This window comes from Boeremia exigua (genome assembly GCF_020726555.1).
Source record: "Boeremia exigua strain MPI-SDFR-AT-0100 chromosome Unknown C7974scaffold_1, whole genome shotgun sequence".
Classification (NCBI taxonomy): domain Eukaryota; kingdom Fungi; phylum Ascomycota; class Dothideomycetes; order Pleosporales; family Didymellaceae; genus Boeremia; species Boeremia exigua.
The window spans coordinates 358779-386510 of NW_025763518.1; the positions used below are offsets into that span (position 1 = coordinate 358779).

Here is a 27732-nt window from a genome sequence, read left to right on the forward strand (position 1 = left end):
CAGTGTTGGGAGCGTGCCATGTCCGTGTAAGGCCCTCGTGCTTTGATACATCACCAGTCCAACCGCTTCTATCTCTCCCTCTCACCGTGCCTGCTTGTCCACATCTCGACGCTAAAAAAAATGGACTCTGTACGACTCGATGGAGTCTTGTGGAGATGCAAAAAACTTCATTCCCCTTCTTGGAAGCTCTAAAACCATTGTAAAAAATAGTTATGTCTGTCTCTCTTCTTTCTGGTGATTCTTCACCTTTCCATCCATTACTGAAAGAAAGTGCTTGTTTTAATGACCATGTCTGTGCGATGCTCTTCCGCGCTGTCATCATCTCTGCCCTTTCCCTCTCTTATGCTCCGAGCTCTGTCGGTCTAGACATACGTGAGAGCGAACCCGGAAATGGATTTCTGCACAGTGCGTTTCTCGCCTGTTATATTCTCTGCCTTCATTCTTTCCTTCCTTCTCTTCCTCTATCTCTCTGCCGCTCAAGCTAAAAAAAGATAGATGGGAGAATCACATGTCTGTGCGGTTTTCTCTTTCGCTGGTGTATTCTCTCTCTGCCTTCCTCTCTTACTCACACCTATTCCCAGCTTGAAAGACTGGAAAGAGAGGCATGGAGAAACCATACATGCCATCGAGCCCATACAAGCCATCCCATGGTATCCCCTGTTGTCCCTGGCTTACCTGCCACGAGAGTGGGTTCTAAGAAATCAGACGTACATGTCCTGAAGACCATGGTACAGAAATGCGATGCTCGTCTTTGGCGTTGTCACCACTACCGCTCTCCATTCTTCGCTCTTTGGCCCTGATACTCTACACTATCCATATCAGATCTAAAATTGCATCACGATGATTGATGCTGCGATCTCCTCAGTCCTCTGCTATTGATCTAGCACCTCTGCTTCTATTCTCGAAAAATCACCAAATAAGCGCATGTTCTTGGCCCCTCTTTGCTCTGGAAGAAAATAGCTCACCGCCTGATTTCATACCGGAATCTGTGGCTACAGTTGCTGCATCCTCGTTCTTAACTCTGTACGAAAAACACGCCAGACGTCATGCTATGCGCCTTCGCTCTGAAGCTATCGTATCGACGGATTATGTCCCTCGCCTTTCTGCCCGTCTGAAAGACCATAACTCTGCAATCTCCTGTTTCAAACCATATTCTGTGGCTGGACTGGCTTTGTTCTCACCTTAAGCTCGGTCAGAACTGTACTCGGGATGTATGTTCTCTGCCTCTGCTCTTGAAAGTCATAGGTGAAGATCCCATGCTCTTCGCCCTTCTGTGCGTCAAAAAGGATACGCAAGAGGGATATGCGGCAGCTCGTTGATCATTCTCTGTATGGTCTCTACTCTCTCAGTCTATCAACCGCAGGCCTGTGAAAAGTACCTTCAAATCGGCTTATGCTTGTCCCCGTGGTCTCTGTGTGTATGAATGTGCTTGGGGGTGGAATCTTGAATCCAACTGCAATGTCGCAATCGTGTGTTTCTGCGTCGTGTTGCTATTCTACTAGAGGAACGGAGGCGGCAGAGAGGTATTTTTGGAGGGTCAAAGCAAGCTCGAGATGCTCTGTCTACTCTGCTCTGCTCTGCTCTGCTCTGCTCTGCTCTGCTCTGCTTCGTGAAGCACTGGACGTACATATTGATAGGTATGTGTGTTGGTGATCGCATCCGTCCAATTCCACATCTCCACCCATCACCAAGCATTCTACAACAGAACACCATATATACGTGCACCAGTATACTCCACAGTAAGCAAACCATGTGAGAAGGCACCCAGACACTTCCGCGCGGTGTCCGACACCCCTCCAACCCCAATCCCGCCTAGCGCCTCCTTCCCGAACCACAACCCCGAGCCCCAACCCCGAGCCACCACTTCCCACAACCCCGGCCACGCTGCTGCGCACCACCCGCATGAAACACCCGAATCCGCCGCCCTTGAAACACCCGGATTCCCAATAAATCACTGCGTCGTATTCGGAGGCTCGTCTCGGCCCCGTCTGCGGCCGCCAAGCCCCGGTGTCTGCACGACTCCGTCGCGCGTGCTGCCGCGAAGATGCGAAGTCCGCAAGGCGTGCTGAGGCGCGCTGCGAGGAGTGCTGGGGGCGTGGCTGTGCGGGCGGCGGTCGGGGAATGGGCGGTTGGCTTGGCGGGCGGAGATGCAGTGTGGGCGGGAGTACTTCGTATATGAGGAGAGGAGTGAAGGGGTACCTGAGGCGGCATCTGATATCGGTTTATTGCGACTGCTGGCTGCTTCTGTCCCGTCGACAGGCTGGTTGTATTCAAGGCTGCTGGTTGCATCGTTTCATCTCGTCGCTTTTCTCTTTCGTCCAGTTGCTTTCGCGTAGGGGTTACGTTGCTGAAGATGCGTGGACTCAATCTGCCGCACGCGGTGCTTCTCGCTGCTTGTGCTGGCTCCACAGCGGCTGCGGTGGGGAGTGGGCATCGCGTGCTGCACGCTGCAACGCGGCGATCAGATGTGTCGAAGCGCGATATGAAGATCGCGCAGAAGTTTGAGGCGGAGGTTGTGTATGTCGGAGGTTTGTATCCCTTTTCTTGCTACACCAGCGGGTTTCTGATATCTGGCAGAAGAAAATGGGTGGGATGGCAGAGAAACTTTCGCATCGTCTGTCAAGGTCGGGTCGAGAAAGCCGATCCTGTGTCTGGAGGAGATTGAGCATCTTCTTGAGGATGTGCAGTGTGGAAATGGTGGGATGATGCTGCATTTCGTCGATGAGTCGGCTGCACGGGATGCAAGAGCGGCAGCCCATGGTGGACATGGCGGCATGGGCGGGCTGATCATCACGTCGCATCACAGCTGCAACAGGGACGGCGAGCGGGCGGTTTACAAGTACGAAGATCTCGAGTCGAACTTCACATGGCAACGCTAATGTATACAGGGTGGACGACGTGTCTTTCGCTAAGAAAGGCGTGGCTCTTGACCTCGCCGTCACAGAAGCGCTGTGGCAGGACGCCTTCGACAACATCGACATCAACTTCGGACACACGCGGTACGACCACATCTACAGAAGACACTCAGACTTCATGCGTGCGCGCAAAAAGCGCCAGGACGATGGTCTCGCGATTCCCATGGACACGCCCGACAACATCATAGACGTGACGCTCGACCTCACCTCGGAGCTGCTCAACAGGACATTCACTGCCGAGGACTTCGTCACAGGTCTTGAGAGTTTCATCAATCTGCCCGTTGTCCCCACTTTGCCGCTCGAGATTGGCTGCAAGAATTGTTCCACGCGTGGTGAGATCGTGATCACACAGGGTGCGATCAAAATCGACACGAAGCAGATCGACTTTGTCCCAGACTTCTTCGATGGCGGTGATGATGGCAAGGATGTCAACAGCATCATCACTGGCGGCGAGTTTGATCTCGCAGTGAGCGGCTTCGGGGCACATCTTGAGATGTTTGCACGACCAGTCAAATCTGGATCTTACGAGATTGCCCTGTTTCCGCTGCCGGTTTTGGGCTTCGTCATTCCTGGTATTGGCCAAGCGGGAGCGAGCTTCGAGCCCAGGATCAGCGTGGATTTCGACATTGATGGTGAGCTTGCCATCAACTATGGTATTGATGTTGCTGTTAGTCGCTCCCTCTCTGTTCTGTTTAAAGTCAGCTAATTGTGTTTAGATTCCAGACGGTGCCGGAATCAAGATCGCACTCGGAGACCTCGCAAACACGACCATCACTGGCATTAAAGGCGCAACGTTGAAGGCACTACCGTTCACTTCCGATGTCACTGATGCCGAAATTGCTATCAGCGTCGCGTTCACGCCCACAATTCCGATCGGATTCGAGTTCAGCGACAAGCTTAGCACGCTCGTCTCCGTGGCTCTAGAGCTGCCACGTCTCGATGCGAAGCTGACGCCCAACGCCAAAGCGCAGTGCGCTCTGCTGGATCAAGGCAACAAGACCAAGCCGGCTGAGATGTCCAAGCCCAAGGATGCGAACCTCAGTGGCCTTGTGCTAGTCGAAGCCAACATCTCCGTCGTCGTGGATGTGGCTGCAGACCTCACACTTCCCCTTCTTCCCGCGCCATTCGACTCAGCAGGGACTACTGTGAACATTTTCTCGACTGAGATGCCACTCATGACTTCATGCGTCCGACCGGTGAAAGGCACGGTGAAGTTTACGCAAAAGTCGCCAGCGGCTACAATCACGGCCGACAAAGCAAATTACGCTCCACCCCCGACTTCATCATGCACAACACATGTGGAAGACAAGCCGTGCGACTGCGGTACAGCGACCACGACTGTGTATGCTGCACCACCTACAGACGCACCTGTCACAAGTGCAAACTACGGTGCTCCTCCACCTGAGCAAAGTTCTCCGCCGCTGGAATTGACTCCCTACTACCCCGAGGTACCTACTCCTCCTGCTGATCCAGAGACGCCAGTCGTCGAGACACCGATAGGAGGTCAGGGCCCGACACCTCACTACCCCGAATCACCCACCGACCCGGTCTTGACACCAACTGGAGGCGCGTACGGCCCCGGTGAACAGCCGCCGACATCCACCCCCTGCACCAGCAGCGAGACTATCCGCATCACCGTCTCCACGCCCCCAGCGTCGTCCACACCGCCCCCCGTAGACCCACCGATTATCATCATCCCAGGCTCGACGCCGTGTAGCTCCAGCGCACCTGAGCCGCCAACGACCCTTGCCACAACTGCAAGCGAGACTGACGGTTACGACAACCCCACACCCCCGGTCATCTCATCGGCGACGGCGCCTTATACTGAGGACGGAAACTCTTACCCCACGCCCCCTGTCATATCAGAGTCGCATACCGAGAACGGTTACGGCAACCCTACGCCCCCTGTTATCTCGTCGGCGACGGAGTCCCACACTGAGGGTGGATACGGCAACCCCACCCCTCCGGTCATCTCATCGGCGACGGCACCACATACCGAGGACGGATACCCCAACCCTACACCTCCTGTTTCCGCACCAGCAACGGAGCACACCGAGGGCGGATACAGCAACCCAACACCGCCTGTCATCTCATCAGCAACCGAGTCCCACACTGATAACGGGTATGGAGATCCCACACCTCCAGTTATCTCGTCGATGACACAGCCTCATACCGAGGACGGGTACGGCAATCCTACACCCCCGGTGGTTTCTTCAGCGACGGCACCTTATACCGAGGATGGTCACTCAGAACCTACACCCCCAGTCATCTCATCGTCGGCGACAGGACCTTATACTGAGGGCGGATACGGAAACCCTACGCCCCCTGTAATCTCGTCGGCAACAGAGTCTCATACTGACAACGGGTATGGCAACCCCACACCCCCAGTCATCTCGTCGGCAACGGAGCACACTGAGGGAGGATACGGCAACCCTACACCTCCTGTTTCTGCACCAGCAACGGAGCACACTGAGGGCGGATATGGCAACCCAACCCCGCCCATCATCTCATCGGCAACCCAGTCACACACCGAAAACGGCTACGGCAACCCCACCCCCCCAGTCATCTCATCCCCTCACACCTCAAGCGAGATACAATCCCACCCACCATCAACTCTCTCCACCTCCTCGCTCCCCCACTCCTCTCTTCCTCTCTCGTCTCTCACATCCCCACCAACCACAACATCCCCACCCTATATACAAGAAAGCTCAGGCTTCATGGCGCCGCCAAACAGCACAGTGCCCAGTGGGCCTGCGACCAACACCATGCCGCCGGAGTTTACGGGTGCTGCGGTTGCGGCGTACGGGGCGCCTGAGATGGGGTGGGGTGGGGCGTGGCGTGTTGGCGTCGTTGTGGGGGGCTTGGTGATGGGCGCCGTGGTGGTGTGAGAATGAGGGCTGGACTATGAGGATAGGGATGTGAGAAGTGCCGGGAAAGGGCGTAGATTTAGAGTGGGGTTTGGCACTAGTGTGGCGTTGGATGGGAATAATGTTTTCGTGTGGATTTTGCGAGGCGTTGCATGGGGGTTCGATATCTGGCTTGGAATACGCTGTTTTGTTGATTAGTGAAGCGTATTCGAGGCTGCTCTTTTAGACTATATGACTACCATAATCAGTTTCCCAAGGAACAATTCATCTTCATGTACATAATGCCTTGCGAGTGCACTCCTCCCTTAAACACACCTTCTCAGTCAACTCACTCCACCCGCGCCAGCTGTACATGCTAATACACCAATGCGCCAATGTTCACGCCATGCCTCCTTCAGCTATACGAACTGTGTCTGCACTCCTCCACTCAATTATGGGCATGTTTTGCGTGACACAGCCTCCCTCCTACTATCCACCTTCCCCTTCCAGCGCAGCAGCGAGGCAGTGCAGTACACAACAAGTCACGAGACATCAAAACACTACACCAGCATTCACGCAGAATCCAGACTGCGGGGACATGTGGTAAAATCGTAATTCGTAAGGTAATTATGCAACGCTCAGCGTGTCCAACACCATGGTATCTCTGAACACAACCCCGTATCCCAGCCTCGTACATTTTCCAGCGCCACCGTCGCTCGTGCATGGCCTTGTTCCCGTGATGTCGCTTCAGTTCCACAACCGCAGCACCTCCACTACGCCCCACCCCACCGCGCCAACCACCAGCGCGTTGCTCGGCGACACACTCGCCGCGGCCGATGAGTTGCTGCTGCCGCCGCTGCTGCCTCCCTTGGGCTTGCTGACGGCGCGGGGCGCGAGGGGAGCTGCGGCGCGCGGCATCATCGCTTGTCGGAACTCGGAGACGGTTTCTGGGACCATGGCGCCGGTGATGGGGGCTGGTGTCGCGACGGCGAGCGCGGCCATGGTGAGGAGGAGGGGGGTTGTTGTGAACTTCATGTTGGGTTTGTGTGGTGTTGTTTGAGGTTGTGTGGTTTGAGGTTGTAGGCGATGACGCTTGGATACACCAGTAGTCGCGTAGTAGGTTCAAGTAGCGGCAATTGGTGTAGTAGATTCGATGTTCTGGTGAATCTTATGAATGTGTTGCTCGTGGATTGTGGAGGCGAGAATCAGACTGTGAGCACGCACTGGTATATAAGTGTTCTGCATGCGGTGAGCAATGTGAGCTTACGGCTCAGGCTTCACAGCATCAAGACTGCTGACCTGGTGATCGCCAACACAGCCTGGACGCAATAGGGCCATGGTTTGTGACGTCGAGAAACGGGGAGCCAACCAGCTGCCGCCGCGAAATAGGTGGCTTACTCTTGGCTGCACTTGCTGTGCAGCTGGACAAGCACCACCCGTCTTTAGGCCTGAGCTTGGTGATGTGAGATGACACAGCCTTCACACTGCTCTTGGTATTGTGTTGTTGTTTCCTATAGCGGTGGTAGTTTGCACATGGTTTCCAGATGGATTCACGGAGCACTGGCCAACGGTGTTCGAGGCTGTCACTATTGAGCCAGTCGCCATTGAGCCAGCCGACATTTAACCAGTCGCCATTGGGCCAGGTCGCGTGAGGATCAACTGGGCGAAGCTGCGGCTGGACGCCTGGAACGCAGTGCAAGATTTTCGAATCCGATCGCTGAGCGTTTTCTACGACCCTGTTAGGACTGCACTGTCTCGAGAGATCGTCTATTTCCGAGCGAGCTGAGGCTTTGCGGAGGTACAAAAATGGTCTCGACGTCATATTGTTGCTCGACGCCATCCTGACGCACCTCGGCTGCACCCGCCAGCGAGCATGCTGCGATGCGACTGTGGTAAGGTACCACGCTCAGCGTCTCCAACTACACAGTATAGACCTGAACAAAATCTCCGGCTCCACGCATACTCTACACTGTGTTGAGCGCCGTGCGTGTTCATAATACGCCGAGCTGACAGGACACCGTCACTATTGTTTCACTCCACATTCTTAAGTAGAGAAACCACCCAAACACTCGGAATTCGGAAAAGGTTCGAGATCGTTTGCACTCACAACCGCGAGCTGCAGGCACGGCGGCTGCGCTTCGCGATCCACTACAGGCGCGGTAACAAGACCACAGAAGTGAAGGGTGCCATGTCAGTTCAGCAGCAAGAACAGATGGCGGGTGCGACAGTTGCAGAGCTTCAGGACGGCGTGTGCTGTCAGCCCCCACTCGGGACGGCACGAAAACCAGGATCCAGCCACCTCTAGCCTCCACTCATCACCCCAGAGCCAGGCACCAAGTGCATTTTCAAGCATAAAGGCAAGGCGGTCGCACACAAAAGACCCGAGTTCGGGGATTGTAACAGTAGCGGCACAATGAGTGGATAACATGGCCTGTCGCGCGCTGTTAATAAACTCCTGGCGGCAAAATAAGCCTCGCTGCCTCAAGATCGTCACCCTGCATACCGCATTGCACAACTGCGCCGCACTAGGAAGGCATCCTTATGCTTCACAATGTCTCGCCAGCCGCAGGAAGGCAGGCAAAGGTATTCCTCCGGAGCCTTGCTTCCCTCTCTCTACACCAACATTGCCAGTAAATGTGAGAAGCAGACATGGCGCCCTACCCAGATCCGACCTCAGCAGAGACCTCGTCGTCGCCGCAGCCCGTCGCGGTGCGTCAGGAGGAGGATTCCGCTCTACCCGGAATGAAACGCGGTATCGCAATTGGAGTAGCCTGCTCAGTCGGAATCATCGTGATTGCTCTTGTTGCGTTCTTCGCGTATAGACGGCGAAAGCAACAAGCTGCAAAGCCGAAGCACACCAAGCTAAGCCCCGAGGAGCCGGTTGAGATGGATGCCGGAGCTGCCTTCTGGTCCCAGCAGGAACAGGAAAAGTCGCGACATGTACAGGCGATACCGATCGAAGCTGACGCGCGCACAATTCACGAGCTCGACGGCAGCGAAGTACCGGAGCTGCCAGGGCATTATGAGCCTCAGGAGCTCGCCATAAAGAAGACACCACGAGCATCATACCACGCCGGCGACGAAGATGCGTTTGGCGCAAATGCGCAGCAATGGCACAACTGGAACGTTGCGCTAGATAACCATCAGCATCAGCCCGCTCTAGAATCCGCACGCAACAGCAACCCCTACCTGGAAGTGTCGCCGACTCGACAGGCAACGAGCATATCGCCAGTCGCAGAGACGATGTTTTATCCACCAGCGCAGAATGCTTCGCTCGGTGTATCCCCCATCGCGCCGTCGCCATCTGTGCCGTCGCCGCTTGACTCTGCTCATTTTACCCCGCCGCGCACTGGCCATACACATCAACAACGCTACTACGATCAGGCAAGGCGATCGAGATGAAAAGACGAAAAATTCACAAAGAAAGCAGAATCAACAACAAGAATTAGACTAAATGTACAAACATCATGTATTGGTATCGTAGCATGCCACCAACGCCGCTGCCGGTTATGCGCCAGCTTGAAGTATATATAGCCCTATAGGGCACCACAACGTTACAGAAGACCCAAGTCGGCAGCCTCGTATTCAACCCTTCTTCTCCCTGGGCGTTGGCGATGGATGATCAATCAGGGTATTGGTCCCCTCGTCGATAGGCGGATCAGAAAACAAGCGTTCGTCCCTCTTCTTATCCACAGTTCTCTCCTGGCTATCGACCGGCTCATCAACCTCATCAATCGGAGCGTCCGCGAATAGCCTCTCATCCATCCCCTTCCCCGCCGCAAGAACAGGTACCACAGATCCCGGCAGCTCAGCACGGAACACTTGTCCGTCACTTGCCTCTGCCACATAGGTCGGACTCTCCAACTCGCTCCAACGCCTCGGCTTCTCGTCGCCTGAGACCTCCGCCGGCGCGCCCGCGCGATACGCATAGATCTCGGACTTTTGCCTTTGTGCCTTGGAACCGTGCTCTTCGTCTGAGCTGTTGATGGACGTTGAGCGTGTCTTTGTCCGACGCGCTTTGCGACGGCGCAGGAAGAACCACATGCCGAATGCGGCAAGACACACGATCAAGGCTACACCAATTCCGATGCCTGCCGATGCACCGGTGCTCAGTCCACTACCACCGCCATTGGTGTCGTTCGGGGGGTTGAGACTAGATGGTGAACCACTGGGGAGGCCCCCTGTTGCTGTGGATGAAGCGATGCTATTTGAAATACCGGGGGTTCCGGAACCCGATGCACTACCAGGAACGGGTGGTGTTGAAACTGCAGGGGCCGTCTCTGCGGGAGGAGGAGCCGAAGCAGGAGGAAGGGTTGTCTGAGCTGGAGGTGGTGTCGCAGCTGGCGGCGGCACAACGTCATCATCATCGTCGTCGTCGTCGATATCCGTTGCAGTGGGAAGCGGGACCGTGGGATCAGTTGTCGTCGAAGTCATTTCGAGTGTCTGATATCAACTCAAGCACAAAGAATACGTGTATTCGAGCTCTATCAAAGGGCAAGGCTGGCGTAAAGTCGTAAATGTCAACGTACAGCAGGCGTCTTCCCTGACTCCCCGGCTCGCACCAACATATCTACTACTTGTAGCACCCCGAAATAAACCCATTATCCTCGAACCACTCCCCCAAGTCCCAAGATCTGGCACCTCACAATAGCGCAGATCAGCACCCCACTAACCGCATCCAGCCACGCCTTGCTCGCGCCCGCGCACCCCATTGGCCTCTCCCCAGCAGTGCCTCGACGACAAGCTGCCTCGCACAAATTGGCACTTGGCCGCCCGCCAGCCCTTGCAATCCGGCCACCCACGTGCGAGGCCAAGGCAGCGGAGAAATTGGCACGCGCGGACGGCGCAGGCTGTGTTGACAGCGAGCCTTGTGCACGTCGTCTCAAGCTGCGAACAGCCTATCAGCGCGCAGCGACAGGAGCCCGACGCGTCTCTAATCAAGATCGAGCGGGTGTTTTGCGGCGCTGCGGCGTTGCCGTCTGAGACATATTCGTCATGAGGGCTGGGGACACCGGTTGCGTGCTGGGCGAGGGCTTGGGCTCGAGGTTTCTTCTCTAGGGCATTGCTGAGTCGTCAGTGGAGACAGTTGCTGTGCGGTAGAGGACTACGGACGACAATTCTGCGTCTTGCTGTGCTTGCGGGTGCGGGTGGGCTTTCGATGGTCGTGGCAGGGTAGCGGCGATGCTCAGGATTTACAAAGAGAGCTTAGTTGATGCGGAAGACTCGGAGATGGACGCGAATGACGGTATATGCAGGACATTCATTCGTTCAGGTGCATGCAGAGTTGGGTCGCAGACTAGGAGTATATGAGCGAATCTCCCAGTAACGCAGTCGGTGAAAAGTACAGGGAGTTTCGGTCTCACGGTCAGCACAGCGGCGCTACGAGGACGTTGAATTTGCCGGTTGGAGATGATGATCATCTTCCTGGAGAGGATCGTCACGACATGGACGAAAAGCGGGTCTAGTGAACTATCAATAGCACAGTGTACAATGCGAAGCAGATCACTATTTTGACTCCCTGTAGTCTTGCAAAATTCGATTCTGAGTTTGTAAGTATGTGGCGCAGTTGATGAGTTCAATAAGTAGCAAAGAGACCGATGAGTAATGTGTAAGGCTCATCTAACAGTACTTGAAGTATCTTTTGCGATTGGGGCTCATATACCAGTGGTAGCACGAAATGATTCTAGGTAGCGACAGATTTCTTGCCTCGGTGCTAGCATCAAGTGGAGAGCAGGGGGGACTGTGCGATTGAGCAATCAAAATTGAGCAACAGTCCAATCACAAGATTGGGACCACACAGCTTGCCCTTCGAGCTGGGGTGTACGTAAAGTTACAGGGGCGAACGTTAAGTATCCTTTACACCACGACCTCACATCAAGGCAGTGAAACAGCAAGTTTTTTTTTGGATAGCATAAGCCTCAAAATTTATATTCATTACAACCCGTTTCAAAACAAGTAATTCGATACAATACAATCGTAACAATCAGGAAATCCTGATTAGGTCTCAGCTCATCGCCTAAGCTGCAACGGCAGGAGCCTCAGCCTGGGGGACGACATCACTGCAGATCAACGCCTGGTCCAAGATAGGAAGCAAGCAGCACTTCGCCTGCTGGCCTCCAGCAGCGCAGACGTCAATGAAGTCGTTAATGCCGGTGGGCGAGGGGTTTGCTATACAACATGTTAGGCCAAATTCGCTGCACTATCTTTAAGTGTCATGGATCTTAGTTGAGAAATACGTACGGGCGGCGCAGTTGAGGACAGCGATGCCCAGGACGTCGGTAGCACAGCATTGGGGAGTGCCGGATGCGCAGAGGCCGGCCTGGCGCTCCTCAAGGGGGGCGGCGAAAGCAGCGGCGGCCAGGGCGAGGATGGTAAGGTACTGCATGTTGATGGTTTGTTTTGGTGATTTATGGGCAACGATTGATTGATTGATGAGGATGAAGTGTGAGGAGATGATGTTTGATGATGGTCAAATGTCGACATTTCGAGGGGCTACTTATACATTTCTGCGCCCTCTGTGGTCATTCAAATTTGTGGTGGACTAGAGAAAACAGGAGATACACATCATCGTCATCGAGGACTGTGCACGAAGGTAGATCGTCATTGCCCTTCAGGAGTGTTATACACCAGCATGTCTATAGAGTGGCTCAAGCTCGTGAGTCAAGCCAATGTGAACAGTCGCGTCGCCAACCTGAGACCGTGCCCGTGAAGATGTGACGTCGATCGTGGTGTGGCAAGTTGCTATAACCCCGGTGCGTGGTTTTGAATGGCTCAAACGAAGAACGGGTAAACTGTTAGAGCCGCTCGTGGCTGATGCGGCACAGTGGGAATTCACAATTCAGCATGTGTTCCTGCAGATCAATACCGGAGGATCCACCTTAACGACCAGCGAAATCATGCGTGGAGGCGACTTCTACACACTATTGTCGATCGCTGTATGGAGTGCCCTGCTGGCAACAACTCTTTCTGGTAGTAGCTGAACTCACATTTTTTCGGTTCGTGATCTTGGATGATTGAGATCTACCTTGCAATAGCGTTGAAGACTACCAGGAGATGCGGGTATGTGACGTTGCTTAGCTTTGGCAGTGCTGTTTAGCATAGCCGTGTGCTTGCTTGCGTCAGTCCTCGCGCTCAATTGGACCAGCTCAGGAGATGCAACAGGCGAATTGCACGATCGATGCATGCTGATATGCGGGGGGGCGCTGTTGATCTCGCGAATGAGAGGCTACGCCAACGGCATCGCCGCGTGTGGTTGACCGTTTCGAGAGGCAACTCGGCTACACTATCGAGAATGGTCGACTGTGCTGGCAAGCCCCTGTTCGTGAATGGCAAAGCCGGTAAGGCGTTTCGCGTGGAGATGGCTCGACGTGGCGAATACGTGTTTACCGTTGTGCCATGTGGATTCCCGTGACAGGACGGGACGGGATGGGAAAGGGGTCGAACTAGGACGTGGAGCAAGATGGTTCAGGACAAATCAGGACTGAGCTCACATCCAGGAGAACTTGTTCGAGGTCTTTAGCTCGCTTAGTGGATGCTATAGCAAGGTGGGTGGTATAGTCTCCTAGTTGCTCGATAGAACCAGGTCTGGAGCGGAGCACAATCGGGTAGAGCATCGTTGGTGTCAATGGTATCACCGCTTGCAATAACTTGCGTAAAGGTGATGGCAAAGTGGCTCGAACATTTTCCAAACGCGACACACGACTCGTACGCAGAGGTTCGACACGTTCAACGTTAGAAGTGTCGTTGTGGAAAGGAGAAAGGCGCATGTGCAGCCGTTGACAACAACCCTGCCTTCATGCGCCTTGCCTATCTGGGACAATTTGCCGACCCGCTTTTCCGCCGTTGTACGTCATTTCTTCGTTCCTATCTCCAGCCTGCAATAATCCCTACGTCTCGATAATCTGCATCGTCATTTTCAGTCACGACCAATGAAGGTGGCACTTTAATCTAATTTAGTCATGAATTCTGTGCTGCGCCCAACAGCATTCACTGCGATCATGAGACTTTCCCCAGACGAGGCTATACCGCTCTTGCTATTGCTACTACACTTCTGACTGAGATCTTTCGTGCGAAGCCAAGAATCTAGCCCTAGGACAGTCCATTGGCTATCGAATAGCTCTAATAACTGCAGCACTTGCAAGGGTGTATGACATCGCATGAGAACATCAGTCGAGTACGTGCACAAGCATGGGCGTGAATGTATAGAACATATAAACATTAACGTTGGTATCGTGCTCCGAGATATCGCTACACTAAGTAAACGCCAGGCAATGCAACCAGGCCATGCTATCGTAAAGACTTTTAAAAACCTGCATCCAATGCGGAACAATGCAAAACTCATGCCAATGACACCTTGTTCAGCATCTTCTTCCATGTCGACCTCGGACTCTCCTCCCAAGTCTCAGAAGTCTCCTCGACAAACTGGCCAGAAATAAGATCCGCCTCAGCAGGTTTGACGAATGATGGTCTGTACACAATCTTGTGGCCGATGTACAGAACCGCGAAGAGGATCAGACTGATGTATGCAATGAAGAAGTTTTCGACGTTCCAAGGGACAAACGCAGTAAAACCCTGCGTCAGGGTAATGAGAGCAGTGAATCCAAAGCCGTACCAGGCCATAGGTGCACCGCCCCAGGACTTGAAAGGCAGGGTGTCGCGATCGATATTCTGTGCCTTGAGAGCCTTCATGAAGGCAACGTGGCAGAGACAAACGCAAGACCATGCGATGAAGCCAGCGACAGAAATGATGTTCAGCAGCCAGTTGAAGGCTTCAGTTCCGCTAGCGGAGCAGTTCATGTAACCGAGCAGACCCATTGCAGCAGTGATGGCGGTGGCCCAGTAAGGTACACCCTGCTTGGTGGTCTTCTTGAGGAAAGCTGGTCCACAGCCGTTCTCGGCAAGACCGACAAGAATGCGGCTACCGGAGTATACGTTTGAGCTGGCAGCCGACAGAACGACGGTCAGAAGGACGGCATTGAAGATATCCGGAAGCGCGGCGACTCCAGCGAGTTGAATGGCAATGACCAAAGGAGATGAACCGGCGTTTGTGTTGCCGATAGCGATGGACTCATTGTCGTAGGGGACCAGGATACCGACGAAGAAGATTGTGAAGATGAACAGAGTGAAGATGCTCCAGAACGTGTTGCGAATAGCCCTCGGCATCGTGACTCGGGGGTTTGCGGATTCTCCGGCACCGATGGCGCAGAGTTCAGTGCCCTGGAAAGCGAAACCAGCTTTGATAAGCACAGCCCAGAACCCCACGAATTTTCCAACAGCAACGCTATCGGCAAGGTAAGGGGCGAAAGCACCAGGCGAATCCCAGTACTTGAAGCCGATGTATCCTTGGGACCCAACGCCACCAGCATTCATGATGATGGCGAAGATCCAGAAACCAAAAAGGGCAACGACCTTGATGGAAGCAAACCAGAATTCGAACTCGCCAAAGATGTCAACGGGAAGGAAGTTGACCGCGGTGATGGGAACCCAGAAAATCGTGATGAAGATGGCGATGTTCAGGTCCTGGTTCCACCACTGGATGATGAGGCCGGCGGCTGACAGTTCAAGGGCATACGTGATCGACCACGAGAACCAGTAGATCCAACCCATTGCGAATCCCAGACTGGGGTCGATAAATCGAGATGCGTATTGTGTGAAGGCACCAGCGATAGGAAGGTAAGTAGCCATCTCAGCCAGGGACATCATGACTGAGTAGACGAGAGTACCGACGAAGACATAGGCGAGCAGCGCACCGGCTGGACCAGCTGTGTTGATCGAGCTTCCACTGGCGATGAAAACACCAGTACCGACAGTTCCGCCTAAAGCATGTCAGCAGTTGCCTCTTGGGATGGAAAGGTTACAAAACGTACCAATAGCCACGAATTGCAGGTGACGACTCGAGAGCTTCCTCTTCAACGCATCATCCTGAGGTGTTTGCTGCTTCTCGAGGTCGCTCGTCGAACGGGCAACCGATTTGCCCGAGTGGTTGTCCATCTTGGGCGCAATGTCATCATGTCCTTGCGTGGCGGCCATTATGACGATGGAAGAACGTGAAGTCTAACAGACAAAATCGTGGAGTCACTGATCTCTGGGTCAAACACACCAACTGGGGAACAGACGTATTTGAATCGCGCTCGTGTGATTTTGTGGAGCCGTAGTATATCGCGTCAACAACCTGATTGTCAGCCGTCGGCCAACTCCATGCTCTGGTCGTCGCATCGACCGCCGAAAATTTCGTGGTGGTCCACTTGATGGGCAAAGACCTCAACTTCGCCGCGCTGGTTGCTGATGGTGGTCCGTGACCATCTGATGATTCGCCCCAGCGCAAAATTTGAGCAGGGGCATCATCGGTTACGTGCGGGTCGTCGCGTCCGTTCGCATGAACTTGCACGACCCGGGCAAGCGCGATGTTACCGCGCCGCAAGGCCGAACCCGAATGGCTGCTGCGAAGGAAAAATCTGCACTCTCAGGTTCGTTTCCGGTTGCCGTCAGTGGCGGAAGCTGGAAGGTTGGGAATAGCGGCGGCTCGTTCCTTCTCCGGGTGATGGAAATAATCATCCCACGGCGAATCAGAGCATTGCAGCGTTGAAGAGCTTTCCCCCCAGTTTTCTGGAAAATCTCCACACGGATCTCACTCGTGCACGAGCTGATTGATTCTATGAGTGTATTCGTTACTAACAGCCGATACCAGAGATATCAGCGGGGAACGTCGCTGCAGATCGTCACCGCGCAACACCTGTGACTCCAGCGAAGTCACGATCCGCGGCGGACCTCGCACGGCATCCTTCAACACGCACAACGAACAAACGATATATACCGCAATCCTTCACAATCTCGGTTCAACGAGTATTGGACCGAAATGGGCAGCCCGGTACAAGGTGCCCCGAAATCAGCATTCACACCCTCGTGGCACGGTCAGTCAAGGCGTGCTGCTATGTAACCTCGACCTACAAAGTGCTTCTCGGCTTTCTCCAATGCGACTCATTTGGAAACATGTGCCCGATTCTGCTGCTTCAACCGTGTTGGGGCAAACCGAAAGCATCGTGTGATCTGAATCAGCCGTCACAAGCAATAGCAGGGTAGCCAGCGTAGCCAGCCTGACTGCATCGACATCACCGATCCCAAGCTCAAGATGTGCGAGATCATGCTACTTTAGATTTGAGGGGGAACCCCGTCTGGATTTGATGTCTCAGCCCTATGCATGTCCAGAACGTTTTGTACCACAAACGCTTTGAGACACCCTCGCCTATATCACCCCATAGGGTCATGTCAGGTATGGATCCGGGGACGTCTTAGTATATGCAGGTCCAGTATCCAGCACTAACCTGTTCAAGGAAAACCTGGTTGCTACATGATTCAACATGGTTCGTTTTGACAATGAAGTCGACTCACTACACAAACTGCACATGGGAAGATCTACCACCCTGCAAGTCACCCTCCGTGAATCTCAGCTAGTCATCATCACCGTTTTTCTCTTCCAAATTACAGTTACGGCACGAGAGTCGAAAACGTCATTGCGAACATTTGATATCGATTGGCCATGTCTCATACCCGTCGGTGACACCGTCTGTAAGAGCAGTGACCAACCACTAGCAGCAATGCAGCATCAAAAGCCCAGCTGAGCCCGGATCTCCTTATTGTCAGTCTTCAATACCATCGTTCTTCTACTAGAGAGAAACAGCTGAAGATTGGGAGCACCGCCAGCAGAACAAGATGACTCTTGATGGGGCACAAAAATTACACTGGACGCAACGAATTGCTCTAGTAAGGCATAATCTTCACGCAGCCCGACGAACAGGCGACTTCAGCTTTTTCAAATCGCTACAAGCTCACGCTTTGATTGAAGGTACGGACCATGTTGCTCTTCTCAACCAAACACTTGGCGACAACGCAGACGGCGTCCTCTCGACACTTGACAATCTCAACGCGGGTATCGCCTACGTCCATCAAGATGCATTCAAAGCTATTTATGACAACGCCAAGAATAACATGCACTCCGGAGAAGACTCGCTGGCCAGTCGGAAGTCCTTGTTGCGAGTAGACATCTGCCAGCAACGCGATATGGCCGATCATGCTATCGACAAAACAACAAACTCTGCCATTAACCTCATCCAAGCCCAGCCAGCGCATTGTCAAGATGCGGTAGCAAACGCCTGGATCACTGGCGCCACGATCATGGCTGACGCAGTCTGCGTATGTTTGAACGAAATGAACAGTCTTGAAGACCGCCTCGACGACTTCATCAGCCTGGAGTATTCATGGAGCAGCATCCAGTCGTCCGTGGATGCCGCTATTTCTGCACTTCGTGGCATCTTCAGTCTAATGACCACGGCATCTCAACCCGCTGCACCCATCAAAAACCGTAATCTCAGCGTCTCGTCTGCCAGTAGCCAAGACCAAGGCGGTGCAGCAAGCACACGTAGCCGCAACTCGTCGACTGCCTCTGCGTTCAGCATCATTAAACGTGCCTTTAGTGTGAGCAGCCCGTATGGACCGCCGCCGTCCAAGTCAGCACGCGGGAGCATGAACAGTAACGGCAATCTGCCGCTGCCGGACCCGAACTCGAGGGGTTTCCGCGCAAGTATCAGCGCTGCGTGCCCGACAAAGATACCTAACTTTGGCGACCACCCGCATACTATCTTGACTACCATCCCACCAACCCCGGCAGTCATCGACATGGTCACACCTGAGATTAGCAACCCTTTCAAGGAGAATCCTGATTACTTCGCGTTCGATATGGGTGGTAGGAAGAAGGAACCTGATCAGGGCAGCGAAAGCGAGCTGTTGCATATGTATGTCGCTGCGGTCATCCTAGTCACCCGTTGTAGTGTGCTAACTGGGAACTAGCGAGGACCTTGATCCTTTGTACTCGCCGGCAGTCATTGAGATGCCGCAGCCGTTGAAGCTCCGTCGCCTCTCCGATTCTTTCGACATGTCCAACCCAGATGGTATCACAGTCTAGTCATCGGTAGTTCTGATTTTACACCACTGTTGATCCTACAAATCATGCAGGTGGTGTGTGCGGGCGGGTACCAATTTGTGTATAGTGGTTTTTTAGTTAGAGTAGTAGGCACCTGAACGACATCACAGCCCGACTCTGCTTTTGCGTTCCATGTAGATTCTGCGTACGTAGTCCAAGCCACTCCAATCCATCAGAGAACTTCTATTGCTTTTCCTCTCACTTTGAATCAGATCTGCACTGCGCTCTTCTCCGTGCACGGTCTCAGTCGTATGACACGACGAGACATGGTCTTTATCGTGTGTTACATCCAAGTTTTCACCGCTCTTAAACCAGCTTCGCATGCTCTTACTGCCACTTGTTCGCGCACTCCGACGTTGCCCATTGCTCTCCGGATACTTCATCCACCAAGGTTTGCGATCGAACGAGAGCCAACTTGCTCGCGGTTGCTTCTTGGGGCTCGGGAGACCCATCTCGTGGATTTCTTTGATCGGCAGCTCATAGTATCGGAGGCTCGCTGTTGGCGCCTCCACTGGCTCATCATAAGGTTTGATCGGCGCCGATGACACCACTGCAAGCGGATAACTGATTTGCCTCTTATGTCCCCGTTCCTCGGTGATCTTCCCAGTTTCACGTGCGGGTGTTGATTCGTTGTACGCTTTGCGCTTGTTAAACCACGACTTTGTGCACTCATGGCGCATGCCGAGGAAGTAGAAGAAGCAGGCGAGAATTACGGTGCATATTGCTATCGCAAATCCACTACCGATGTTCTGGTGTGTTGTGCTGCGTTTCGCTTGCTGGTGGTGTTGGGGGAGCGGGCTGGCGGAGATCGCTCGGAGAAAGATGAGGAGCTGGAAAGCGGGCGGTGGGACTGAGAGCATACTTCCGGTGTCGCACTGCTGTAATACAGATGACCAGGACTTGCGAAGTACTTAATGCAACGCGAGGGTCTGGATCGCGGCCGATGATGAGGTATATGGGTGTCACTGTTGTAAATAGCCGAATATGGCATCGCGTCGGGTTTCGGGGACTTCGAGAGTATGCTTAAGTTGGGGTAAAGCCTCATCACTCGCCTGATATACATTCGGAATCCGAGACGCAATAAATTCTCATAAACACCATTCGATATATTGGTGATCGGGCTTGTTTGAACACTCACCAAAATGTAGACTGTTCCATCATACGCATGATCATGGCTGCGATGATTTAGTTGAGACTCGACTTGGGAGAAATCCCCAAAACATGCCTTCCATTTGCTCCTCAAAGGTGATTTCGGCACCTGTTTCCATCTGGTTCATGTTAATCTGGCCAACGTTCATGGAGCGAACATTTATGCCAAGTTTCGAGGCCCCCAGAGAGATCCCGGAAAGGGAATGAGCGCGGTCGTCAATGACAACTGTTATCTCAAACCGCGAGACTTAGGGTAAGCGCAGAAAGAGAACAAGCCAGATCTTCAATGTTGATGAAGCTGTCTTTGGACAGACCGTTGCCTTCCGGATCATCCAGCATTTTAGAAGCTACAGTCGTATGTCCTTCACATTCTTTCAAAACGGAGGGTGGATCGACCCCCTCAGAACTAGTAACAGTGTTAGCGCTATACATACCATCATCTGGTGTCTCAGCAATAGGAATTTCTTTCCTGCTTGGCTTCTCCTGTTCAAAGTCTGGTATACGGTACCATCGCATAGAGCCGTACCTCACGATATCCTCGTTATCGAGCTTTCCATCTTCCTCTTTCTTGGAGAAAGTCCGAGTGCTGGTGTGTGATGGATAAGAAGCGGGTCAAGTAGTGGTGGGGTGCATAATCAGCGGTTGATGACGATGAAGGTACCTAAGTGGTCGTGTAGAGGATGAGGTAGTTTTGCGTGAAGTGGTCATAGATGAGGTAGTTGTGAGAATATATGAGCTTACTGTGGAGGTAGTCGAAAGTTTTCTGGTGTGAGTGCACGGGTGGTGGGAGCGATATGCGACTTGGTACGTTGGGAGTGAAAGTTGTGGTAAAAGTAAAGGAAACAGTGGGGCACTGCATCGTGACAGGCGTAAACCGCTATCAACGGAGATATGAAGAGCAAGTGACTTGAAAATGAACGGCCTGTTAGAGTAGTCGATTACCAAGTGAACAAAGGTCGATAGCAGAGAAGGGAACACCAGTCCCCTAATCTCATGCACTGAGCGCTTTGCCTATGTGCAAGTCTAGTGTTTTTGCGAGCATGTACAAAAGCTCCAGTCTGTCACATCTGACACCTTTCAACTTGGCCATTCTGACAGGGTTTCCCAGTATGGCTTCGACCTCTATTCGTCGGCCGGTCTGTACATCTTGCAGCATACTCGGCTCGATTCCCGCGTGAATCGCTATCCGCGCCTTGGCTCGACCCAGCTCAAACAAGACCTTCTCCGTGGTGATGTTATACCCATGTGCCATTGCGATCTCGCGAATCTCCATCATGACAGCTTCGATAACAGAAGGGGCTCCTTCATAACTTTCGAGAACATCAGTATCTTTGCTAAATGCGAGTGCGCATATGGGGTTCCATGATGCGTTGATAAGCAACTTCGCCCATCTGATGAGCTGGATATCTTCGTGCAAAACTGCAGTTGCTCCAGATGACTGGATGAGGTGCGCAAACGATTTGGCATGATGATCCGGCGCAGAGGAAGGATAGGCACCAATCTCAAGTCTTTCGATTTCGCCGTGTTTGATGACGCCTGCTGGTCGCTGGGTTGCCGGGAAATATAGCACGGTGCTGACAATTGGATTATCTGGGAAGGCGTTTCGGTACTCTTCTTCTATGCCAATTCCGTTCTGAAGGAGCACAATGACAGTATGTCCTGGTGTAACGACAGGAGCAATCCACTTGGGTACCGTCCCAGGAATGGCTTTGCTGCACACTACGATGTAGTCGAATGGGGTTGGATCCACCGTTACTGCCTCTTCGCAGCTCCGTACAATGTTCGGTTTGAAATGAATGCCCTGGCCGAAAATTGAGGAGTTGATAATGAATCCATTGCTCTTTGCAACGTCGTAGTTGGAGCGGCAGACGGCAGTCGTTGTTGAGGTTTTGGACAGCAACCAAAGATAGACGGTTCCAACGCCGCCGGCACCAAACAATAGGACGTTAGGCTTTGTGTTTGTTGTCATTTTCAGCAGCATGGAGGTTGAGGAGAGTTCATGATCGGGGCGTGCCGGTATCGGAAAATGGCTCCTCTCTTGCTGTTCGCAGGGCGCAGTGCCCCACTTCGAATGACGCCTCCGAGCCACGATGTTTGCCTGCATCTCTTCATCTTTGCGCAGCCTCTCACGAACAAAACGGGATCGGAAAGCTGGGCTCTTAAGTCCGCTAATCTCTTTGCTTACCCACAATGCAGTGAGATGCTCTGATTACCTCGCCTGTGCTTGCTATGACGTATCAATCGCCTTTCAGCCTACATACGTAGCCGAGGATGGATTTGGAGCGTCGCTATCACGAAGGCCACGAAGTAAGCGTACGAAGACCAATCAGGATTCTTTACGAAGCAATGCGACTGTCGCTCGCTAAAGATTAGCCTACAAAGCTCACATCACTGGTATCCGCAGCGTGGGGTCTTCTTGGCTGCGTCACCGGCTGAGTTGAGCGGTCTCAGCCTTTGGCAGCTGCACCGCTTAAGGTTTTGAAGCGCAAGTGAGTTAACAGTGTCTTCACGTTTATCCTGTCAGTAATGTTCGAAAGAATGGGAGCCTGTGTTAGCAAATGCGCAAATTCAGGCCTACTTCGTGAGAGACGCCACGTGAGTAATCCCTTTCGGCCCCCAAGAGCCGAATTCGCCAAGATATATGGGTTCACCTTTCGCGAGGGATCGCTTGACTTCGTTGGCGGGCAGAGATGCTATTGGAAATGACACTTATGCTTGGTGCGAGCTGAGGTTGCACGGTATGACTCGCCTATCATAATCAGCATGTGACGTGTTTCTATCGCAAGCACTTCAGTCTTACTTCGCGCACATCTTTTCCTCCTTGCCCGTCCGCCTTTACTAAGCCCCTGTCTCCTCTCTGTTAGCACGCGATCGTTACTATGAGGCTCAACCTGTTGCTCACTTGTGCCCTGTTGCGCACTGCTCTCTTGGCTAGCATCATATCCACGTTTTCAGACACTGACTGCCAGGTCTCTTTCAAGAGTCTAACTGGCCCGAATGGTTATCCTGACGGCACATGCACCGATCTTCGACGAAGTGGTCCATATGGCAGTTTTCAAATTGTCAGCCTAGACCCTGGTTGTTCAGGTGAGCGTACAGAACTACCACGCGTCCCCAAATAAGGCAGCTGACTATCATGGAGTTACCATCTACAGTAACGATACCACCAATGATCCGTGCTCTGCATCTCCGGACAGTCAAGCATTGGGCCAGCTCATTGCTTGCTACAACACTACTTATCACTACTACAGCATCGACATGTGCGATCCGGCAGCCGCACGATCCTCTTCACCACCGGAATTAGTGCCCAAGTCTCATACTGGAGCTATTGTTGGCGGAGTCGTCGGTGGCGTTCTTGGGATAGCTGTCCTGATAGGAGTGGTGTTCTGGGTAGTAAGAAAGAAGAAATGCGAGTCGCAAGCTGCTGAAACACAAAGCAGCATGACCCATTGCAACGAGCTGCACGGCTACCAGCAAAATGAACTCGAAGGTGGTAAGGTACTGTATAAAAGGGAGGCTGTTGAGGTTGAGGCTCCACCTGTTGAGCCTGTTGAGCTTAGTGGGCAGGAGGTGCGGAGCTCTGCCAAATATGTTCCTAATCATACCTAGCAATGTACATGTACTTTCGTTGACCCCGATCACCTGACATAAGCTGTTACTTCAATAGCAGTGCAGCGCAGGATGTCCAAAGCAGTCAGACAACAACGCTTCAGTTGTTGTGATGATGATGATGCCTCTAACCCTTCCAGATGCGACGGGACAGGTATCAAAATCAGGGTTGTGCGTCGGCATTCTGCATGTACCGATCAAACGAAAAGGATGTTATTATGTTGAGCCAAAGGGCGGTGCTGATGTTGTGCACCGCCCTTGCCACTCGGAAGGGCTCACCACTCCGATTATGCGGCATTGTACTTATGCCAAACATCATCTTCAGATCGCGACTGTACAAGTTCAGAAGCATTACCACTACTTTTTTCTACATGTCCAATTATCGAATCATCGTCGTTACCGGTTCTAACCGTGGCATCGGCAAGGGCATCGTGCAACTGCTGGCCAGAGAACATTGCAAGCAACCACTGGCAATCTACGCAACATCACGAGCTGGGTTCAACAGTAATATCGAGTCCGTCGCCCCAAATATTGTGCTGTATCGGAAACTGGACATCACGGATCAAGCATCGATCGGAACCTTCTTCAAAGCAGTGCTGGAAGAGCACGGCGCGGTCGATATCCTTGTCAACAATGGCGCCGTATCTCACCATCGTCACGAGACAACAGATTTAGCTGCTCAGACCGTCCGCACTAACTATGGAGGGACAAGAGACATGTGTAGAGCGTTTCTAGCCCAGCCGAACATTCGACCCGGCGCGCGCATTGTCAACGTGACCAGCGGTCACAATCGACTTCAAAACTACGGCCCAGATCCGCAGAATTTATTCCGCGAAGCAAAAACCCTCGACTCACTTGATGCTATTGCTGAGGCATACTTGAGCGCCGTGCGTCGTGGCTCAGACGCCCAAGCGCAGGCTGGGTGGGGCACTGGAGCTCGCAGCTACAAAGTCAGCAAAGCACTCATAAATGCTCTCACAATTGTGCTGGCTCAGCAGTATCCCCACGTGTTGGTGAATTGCGGCTGTCCAGGCTGGACGGACACCGTGATGGGCAATGAAGCAGACGGAACACCACCGAAGACGCCAGAACAGGGCGCGTATGTTCCCACTAGGCTTGCGATTGGCGATTTGGGACCTGGTGGCAATAGAGATGGGGGTATAGGCAAGGATTCGGAGCCATTCACTGGGCTTTTCTATGAGAATGACAGTATTGTTGAGCCGGGTTGGGGAAGGGCGAGTCTATGGCTGGAGTCTTAATACTGTGTGGTCACAACGATATCGTGAACAAGAACGAACGACGGGCAATAAATCGTAAAGTGTAGTGTATGGTCATTAAACTTTTTTAGTCTACAGATTGTTGTAAAAGTCGATTTCACTTTGCACTCATCAAACGCTCAGATAAACTTGTACTTGGCCTCAATCGCGCTGTACTGCTGCTGGTTGAGCGGCAAAACCCAGCCATGTTTTGTGGTCGAGGTGAAGTTTGTTGTGTCGGACAGTTCCCATGCACTCATGTCATCAAGGGTACGTGATTGCGCAGGTATGTATGTCTCTGTTGAGCTTTGGTCGATCCAAAGATGGAATAGTCCTGGGTCGACGTTGTCGCGGAATGCCAGTTGACCTTCGTTGTTGGAGTATTGGCTCGCAAACGTCACCCTTGTACCGTCAGGCGCATTGCCAACGTTGGTCCATGTGCCCAGAATACCAGTCGAAGAGCGCTGTTGCCAGATTCTGTAGTCAACCTCACTCTTTACCCAGCGGTACCAGACATTCTCGCCCTGTTCAGGTACGTGCAAAAGCGAGCAATCGATGACTGGGTATCCTGGGCTGAAGTATACCTGTTCCTCGGAGAAGTTTTCGAAATCCTTGGTCGTCGCGTACATGAGCTGGTTCGGTGGGGAGCGCCCTCTGCGGTCAACGTCCGCAGGGTCCCAGTAACGCGACGAAAAGATTATGATGAACTCTTCACGGGTAGAGTCCCAATATGATTCGGGAGCCCAAACATTGCCAGCGGAGACGTTGGCTATCGGTGCAGAGAGTCTAGGTTCGCTCCAGTTTGCGAGATCCGTGGACTCCCAGATGACAATGCTTCTGCTGCCAAAGCGAGTCGCGTTGATGAAGTCTCCACCGAGCGCATTGACCTTCAAATCAGTGGCATGAAGCCAATATTTGCTGTTGTCTGGCTTGGCAATAATGAAGTGATCGCGTACACCTTTCGTTCCTACGGTGCTTTCCAGAATCCGCGCGGTCTCAGGAGTACCATCGTAGGACAGCTGGCGATAAGATAGAGCGTTGTTGCCATCGGATAAGTGCATGTAGACTTGCTCATCGCCGACAGGAAAGTTGGCAAACAGGTACCCAACTTTTTCATCCGCTTGGCGGACATTGAGCGGCGAAGCAATCGAGACTGCTGTCATCGCCGCGAGCGTGAGAAGTGAGCTTTGGGGGCGCATATTGAGCGAAGGCGAATATCTCGGGCCTGAAGGTGGCCATCATCTTCGTTCTGCTTCCTACACTTATTATACCTTGCTACTGACTTCCGCCAAGTCATCTCAAGACTTACCTTACGGGGTCGTCACGAGCATGCGAGGACAGGAAGTAGTGCCAAGAAGTCGTGTGAGGTCATCGCGAGGCTATGGCCGGAAAGCACAGAGTGGAGCTCTTGGTGCTGTGCTGCTCTCGCGATGATGTTTGGCCGATGCGGGGAAAGCGCCTCGGAGAAAACACCGAACCAGCCTGAACAAAACTCTGGGGTATGCCGATCGTCCGTATTGCTTAACACCTTCTTTCTTGAGACTTAGGAAATTAACTATCGTCAAGTGCGGTGCTGGCATGGAGACCGACGCGTGGAAGCGCCAGCGTTTCGACCTGTTTACAAATCGAGACTGTCATCGATCGGGTAAAGTACGGTGTGTACTGTGGACCACAGTCACAACAACACGTGATGAAATTATACATGTACCGAGGTTCTTGCCCGTGCGCCGGTCATGGAGAGCATTCTGTGATGTTGACCGATGGAAGGAGCATGAGGATTCAATTGATTGCTAAATAATGGATCGTGCCAAGACGCCAAAACTTGCCTAACACGGAAGCTAAGATCACCTCAGAAGCTTTCATTCACAACGTCTTCCAACATTCGAAGCTAACCCGGCGCGTCCGCAGCACGTCTCTGGCCGTCATCGCAGTCACTTGTGAGTAGGCGAAGATCTAAGCTAAGCCAGTGCTGGTCGCCCAAGTCGCATCGTTGTTGAACGAGTTGGCAGCGTCGAACTCATGAACGCCACCATTGCTTGCGATGTATCCAACGTTGGCATAATGGCGGATCCAGCGAGTTGGATATCCCCAAGCTCGAAGCGATGAACCGGTACCAGCAAGTCCAGACTGTGGGCAGAAGGTGGCGTCTTCCTTGAAGGCCTTGGAGCCGTCATTGGCAGCTACCTGAAGCGCGAAGTTGTAGTGTCGAATGTAGCTGCCTGCGGTGTCCTTCGACTCAAACGAATAGCAGCCGCTGTTACCAAGGCCAGTGCGGATAGTCCAGCTCGCAGCTTGCTTCAGGGCGGTACTGCTGGAAGATGAAATGACTTGTGTATTCACGGTGGCTCCTGTGTGTGCGAGATAGCGGTCTGTGTATCCGGGTGTAGTGGCCTTGAATGACACGGAACCACCAACAGTATATGCAGGCCCACTGACGAGAGAGGTAGTGGCGTACTTGGCGGCTACGATATCTGCTTGTACGGAATTTTCTGTGGCGTCGCTGGGGTAGCCAGTGGTCATCACTCCCTCATAAAAAGTACCTTGGGCCCCGTTGCTATTATCGCCACCAATTCCAAGAATGATAGCACCCTCTTTGCTCATAGGATTATATCCAGAGCCACTTGGACGTGCGCCGCTGTAGAAGGTTGACAACGCACCGGACGCGCCATTGCCGCCGCGAATTGCCCATGTGCCTGGCTTGCCTTTGACGATTGCAGTGACGAAACGGTAAGTGATCGATGGGTCCGCGGTGTTCTGCTTTGCACCCTGACCCGAAAACAGTCCATTTTCAAGATCGGCCATGATCCAGGGGCCACTTCCGGCACCGCTGCCCCAGATTGTATTATCACCATAGTATATTGCCTCCATGTGGCCATCGCCAGTATCGAGGTTGTTGGTTTCGGCGTTGCCATAGTCAAAGCAGCAAGCTCCGTTGTAGTGAGTACCATCAAGGACCGCGTACATGCCCTCTGGCTCATCTC

The 27732-nt window shown here is 53.0% G+C and overlaps 13 protein-coding genes across 13 annotated transcripts; 5 read left to right on the forward strand and 8 right to left on the reverse strand.

Annotated features, from left to right (window-relative positions):
* Nucleotides 1-2157: 2157 nt before the first annotated feature.
* Nucleotides 2158-5803, forward strand: C7974DRAFT_347750 (uncharacterized protein; the record flags this gene model as incomplete). The annotated part of the gene is made up of 5 exons (XM_046139402.1): nt 2158-2528; nt 2578-2839; nt 2889-3582; nt 3632-4588; nt 5693-5803. Exons 1-5 carry the CDS (start codon nt 2354-2356, stop codon nt 5801-5803), a joined length of 2199 nt encoding a protein of 732 aa, XP_046002343.1. The 5' UTR covers nt 2158-2353.
* Nucleotides 5804-6875: 1072 nt separating this feature from the next.
* C7974DRAFT_1141 (uncharacterized protein) lies at nt 6876-7854 on the reverse strand. The gene is made up of 3 exons (XM_046135048.1): nt 7612-7854; nt 7061-7489; nt 6876-7000 (listed from the first exon to the last, which is right to left on the reverse strand). The coding sequence occupies exons 1-3, from the start codon at nt 7754-7756 to the stop codon at nt 6930-6932; spliced, it is 645 nt and encodes a 214-aa protein (XP_046002344.1). The 5' UTR covers nt 7757-7854; the 3' UTR covers nt 6876-6929.
* Nucleotides 7855-8299: 445 nt separating this feature from the next.
* Nucleotides 8300-9254, forward strand: C7974DRAFT_1129 (uncharacterized protein). Its single transcript, XM_046135026.1, has one exon. The coding sequence runs from the start codon at nt 8411-8413 to the stop codon at nt 9161-9163; it is 753 nt and encodes a 250-aa protein (XP_046002345.1). The 5' UTR covers nt 8300-8410; the 3' UTR covers nt 9164-9254.
* Nucleotides 9255-10574, reverse strand: C7974DRAFT_1128 (uncharacterized protein). Its single transcript, XM_046135024.1, has one exon. It carries the CDS (start codon nt 10193-10195, stop codon nt 9347-9349), a length of 849 nt encoding a protein of 282 aa, XP_046002346.1. The 5' UTR covers nt 10196-10574; the 3' UTR covers nt 9255-9346.
* Nucleotides 10575-11334: 760 nt separating this feature from the next.
* C7974DRAFT_381841 (fungal hydrophobin-domain-containing protein) lies at nt 11335-12214 on the reverse strand. The gene is made up of 2 exons (XM_046140626.1): nt 12002-12214; nt 11335-11929 (listed from the first exon to the last, which is right to left on the reverse strand). The coding sequence occupies exons 1-2, from the start codon at nt 12144-12146 to the stop codon at nt 11778-11780; spliced, it is 297 nt and encodes a 98-aa protein (XP_046002347.1). The 5' UTR covers nt 12147-12214; the 3' UTR covers nt 11335-11777.
* Nucleotides 12215-13972: 1758 nt separating this feature from the next.
* Nucleotides 13973-15917, reverse strand: C7974DRAFT_1237 (histidine permease). The gene is made up of 2 exons (XM_046135206.1): nt 15628-15917; nt 13973-15576 (listed from the first exon to the last, which is right to left on the reverse strand). The coding sequence occupies exons 1-2, from the start codon at nt 15788-15790 to the stop codon at nt 14099-14101; spliced, it is 1641 nt and encodes a 546-aa protein (XP_046002348.1). The 5' UTR covers nt 15791-15917; the 3' UTR covers nt 13973-14098.
* A 1252-nt stretch (nt 15918-17169) lies between these two features.
* On the forward strand, nt 17170-18780 carry C7974DRAFT_1281 (uncharacterized protein). Its single transcript, XM_046135305.1, has 2 exons — nt 17170-18549; nt 18605-18780. Exons 1-2 carry the CDS (start codon nt 17471-17473, stop codon nt 18717-18719), a joined length of 1194 nt encoding a protein of 397 aa, XP_046002349.1. The 5' UTR covers nt 17170-17470; the 3' UTR covers nt 18720-18780.
* C7974DRAFT_1233 (uncharacterized protein) lies at nt 18723-19884 on the reverse strand. The gene has a single exon (XM_046135198.1). It carries the CDS (start codon nt 19595-19597, stop codon nt 18842-18844), a length of 756 nt encoding a protein of 251 aa, XP_046002350.1. The 5' UTR covers nt 19598-19884; the 3' UTR covers nt 18723-18841.
* Nucleotides 19885-20877: 993 nt separating this feature from the next.
* Nucleotides 20878-21855, reverse strand: C7974DRAFT_429658 (ketopantoate reductase PanE/ApbA C terminal-domain-containing protein; the record flags this gene model as incomplete). Its single annotated transcript, XM_046144650.1, has 1 exon — nt 20878-21855. The coding sequence occupies one exon, from the start codon at nt 21853-21855 to the stop codon at nt 20878-20880; it is 978 nt and encodes a 325-aa protein (XP_046002351.1).
* Nucleotides 21856-22183: 328 nt separating this feature from the next.
* C7974DRAFT_1317 (uncharacterized protein) lies at nt 22184-23531 on the forward strand. Its single transcript, XM_046135389.1, has 5 exons — nt 22184-22375; nt 22424-22481; nt 22856-22973; nt 23029-23276; nt 23327-23531. Exons 2-5 carry the CDS (start codon nt 22425-22427, stop codon nt 23366-23368), a joined length of 465 nt encoding a protein of 154 aa, XP_046002352.1. The 5' UTR covers nt 22184-22375; nt 22424; the 3' UTR covers nt 23369-23531.
* A 172-nt stretch (nt 23532-23703) lies between these two features.
* On the forward strand, nt 23704-24840 carry C7974DRAFT_381848 (uncharacterized protein). The gene has a single exon (XM_046140627.1). The coding sequence runs from the start codon at nt 23714-23716 to the stop codon at nt 24752-24754; it is 1041 nt and encodes a 346-aa protein (XP_046002353.1). The 5' UTR covers nt 23704-23713; the 3' UTR covers nt 24755-24840.
* Nucleotides 24841-24891: 51 nt separating this feature from the next.
* Nucleotides 24892-25914, reverse strand: C7974DRAFT_299106 (uncharacterized protein; the record flags this gene model as incomplete). The annotated part of the gene is made up of 1 exon (XM_046137727.1): nt 24892-25914. The coding sequence occupies one exon, from the start codon at nt 25912-25914 to the stop codon at nt 24892-24894; it is 1023 nt and encodes a 340-aa protein (XP_046002354.1).
* A 703-nt stretch (nt 25915-26617) lies between these two features.
* On the reverse strand, nt 26618-27720 carry C7974DRAFT_381851 (concanavalin A-like lectin/glucanase domain-containing protein; the record flags this gene model as incomplete). The annotated part of the gene is made up of 2 exons (XM_046140628.1): nt 27533-27720; nt 26618-27478 (listed from the first exon to the last, which is right to left on the reverse strand). Coding segments are annotated over exons 1-2 (952 nt in total), but the record flags the coding sequence as incomplete, so codon positions are not given.
* Between the last annotated feature and the right edge of the window lie 12 nt (nt 27721-27732).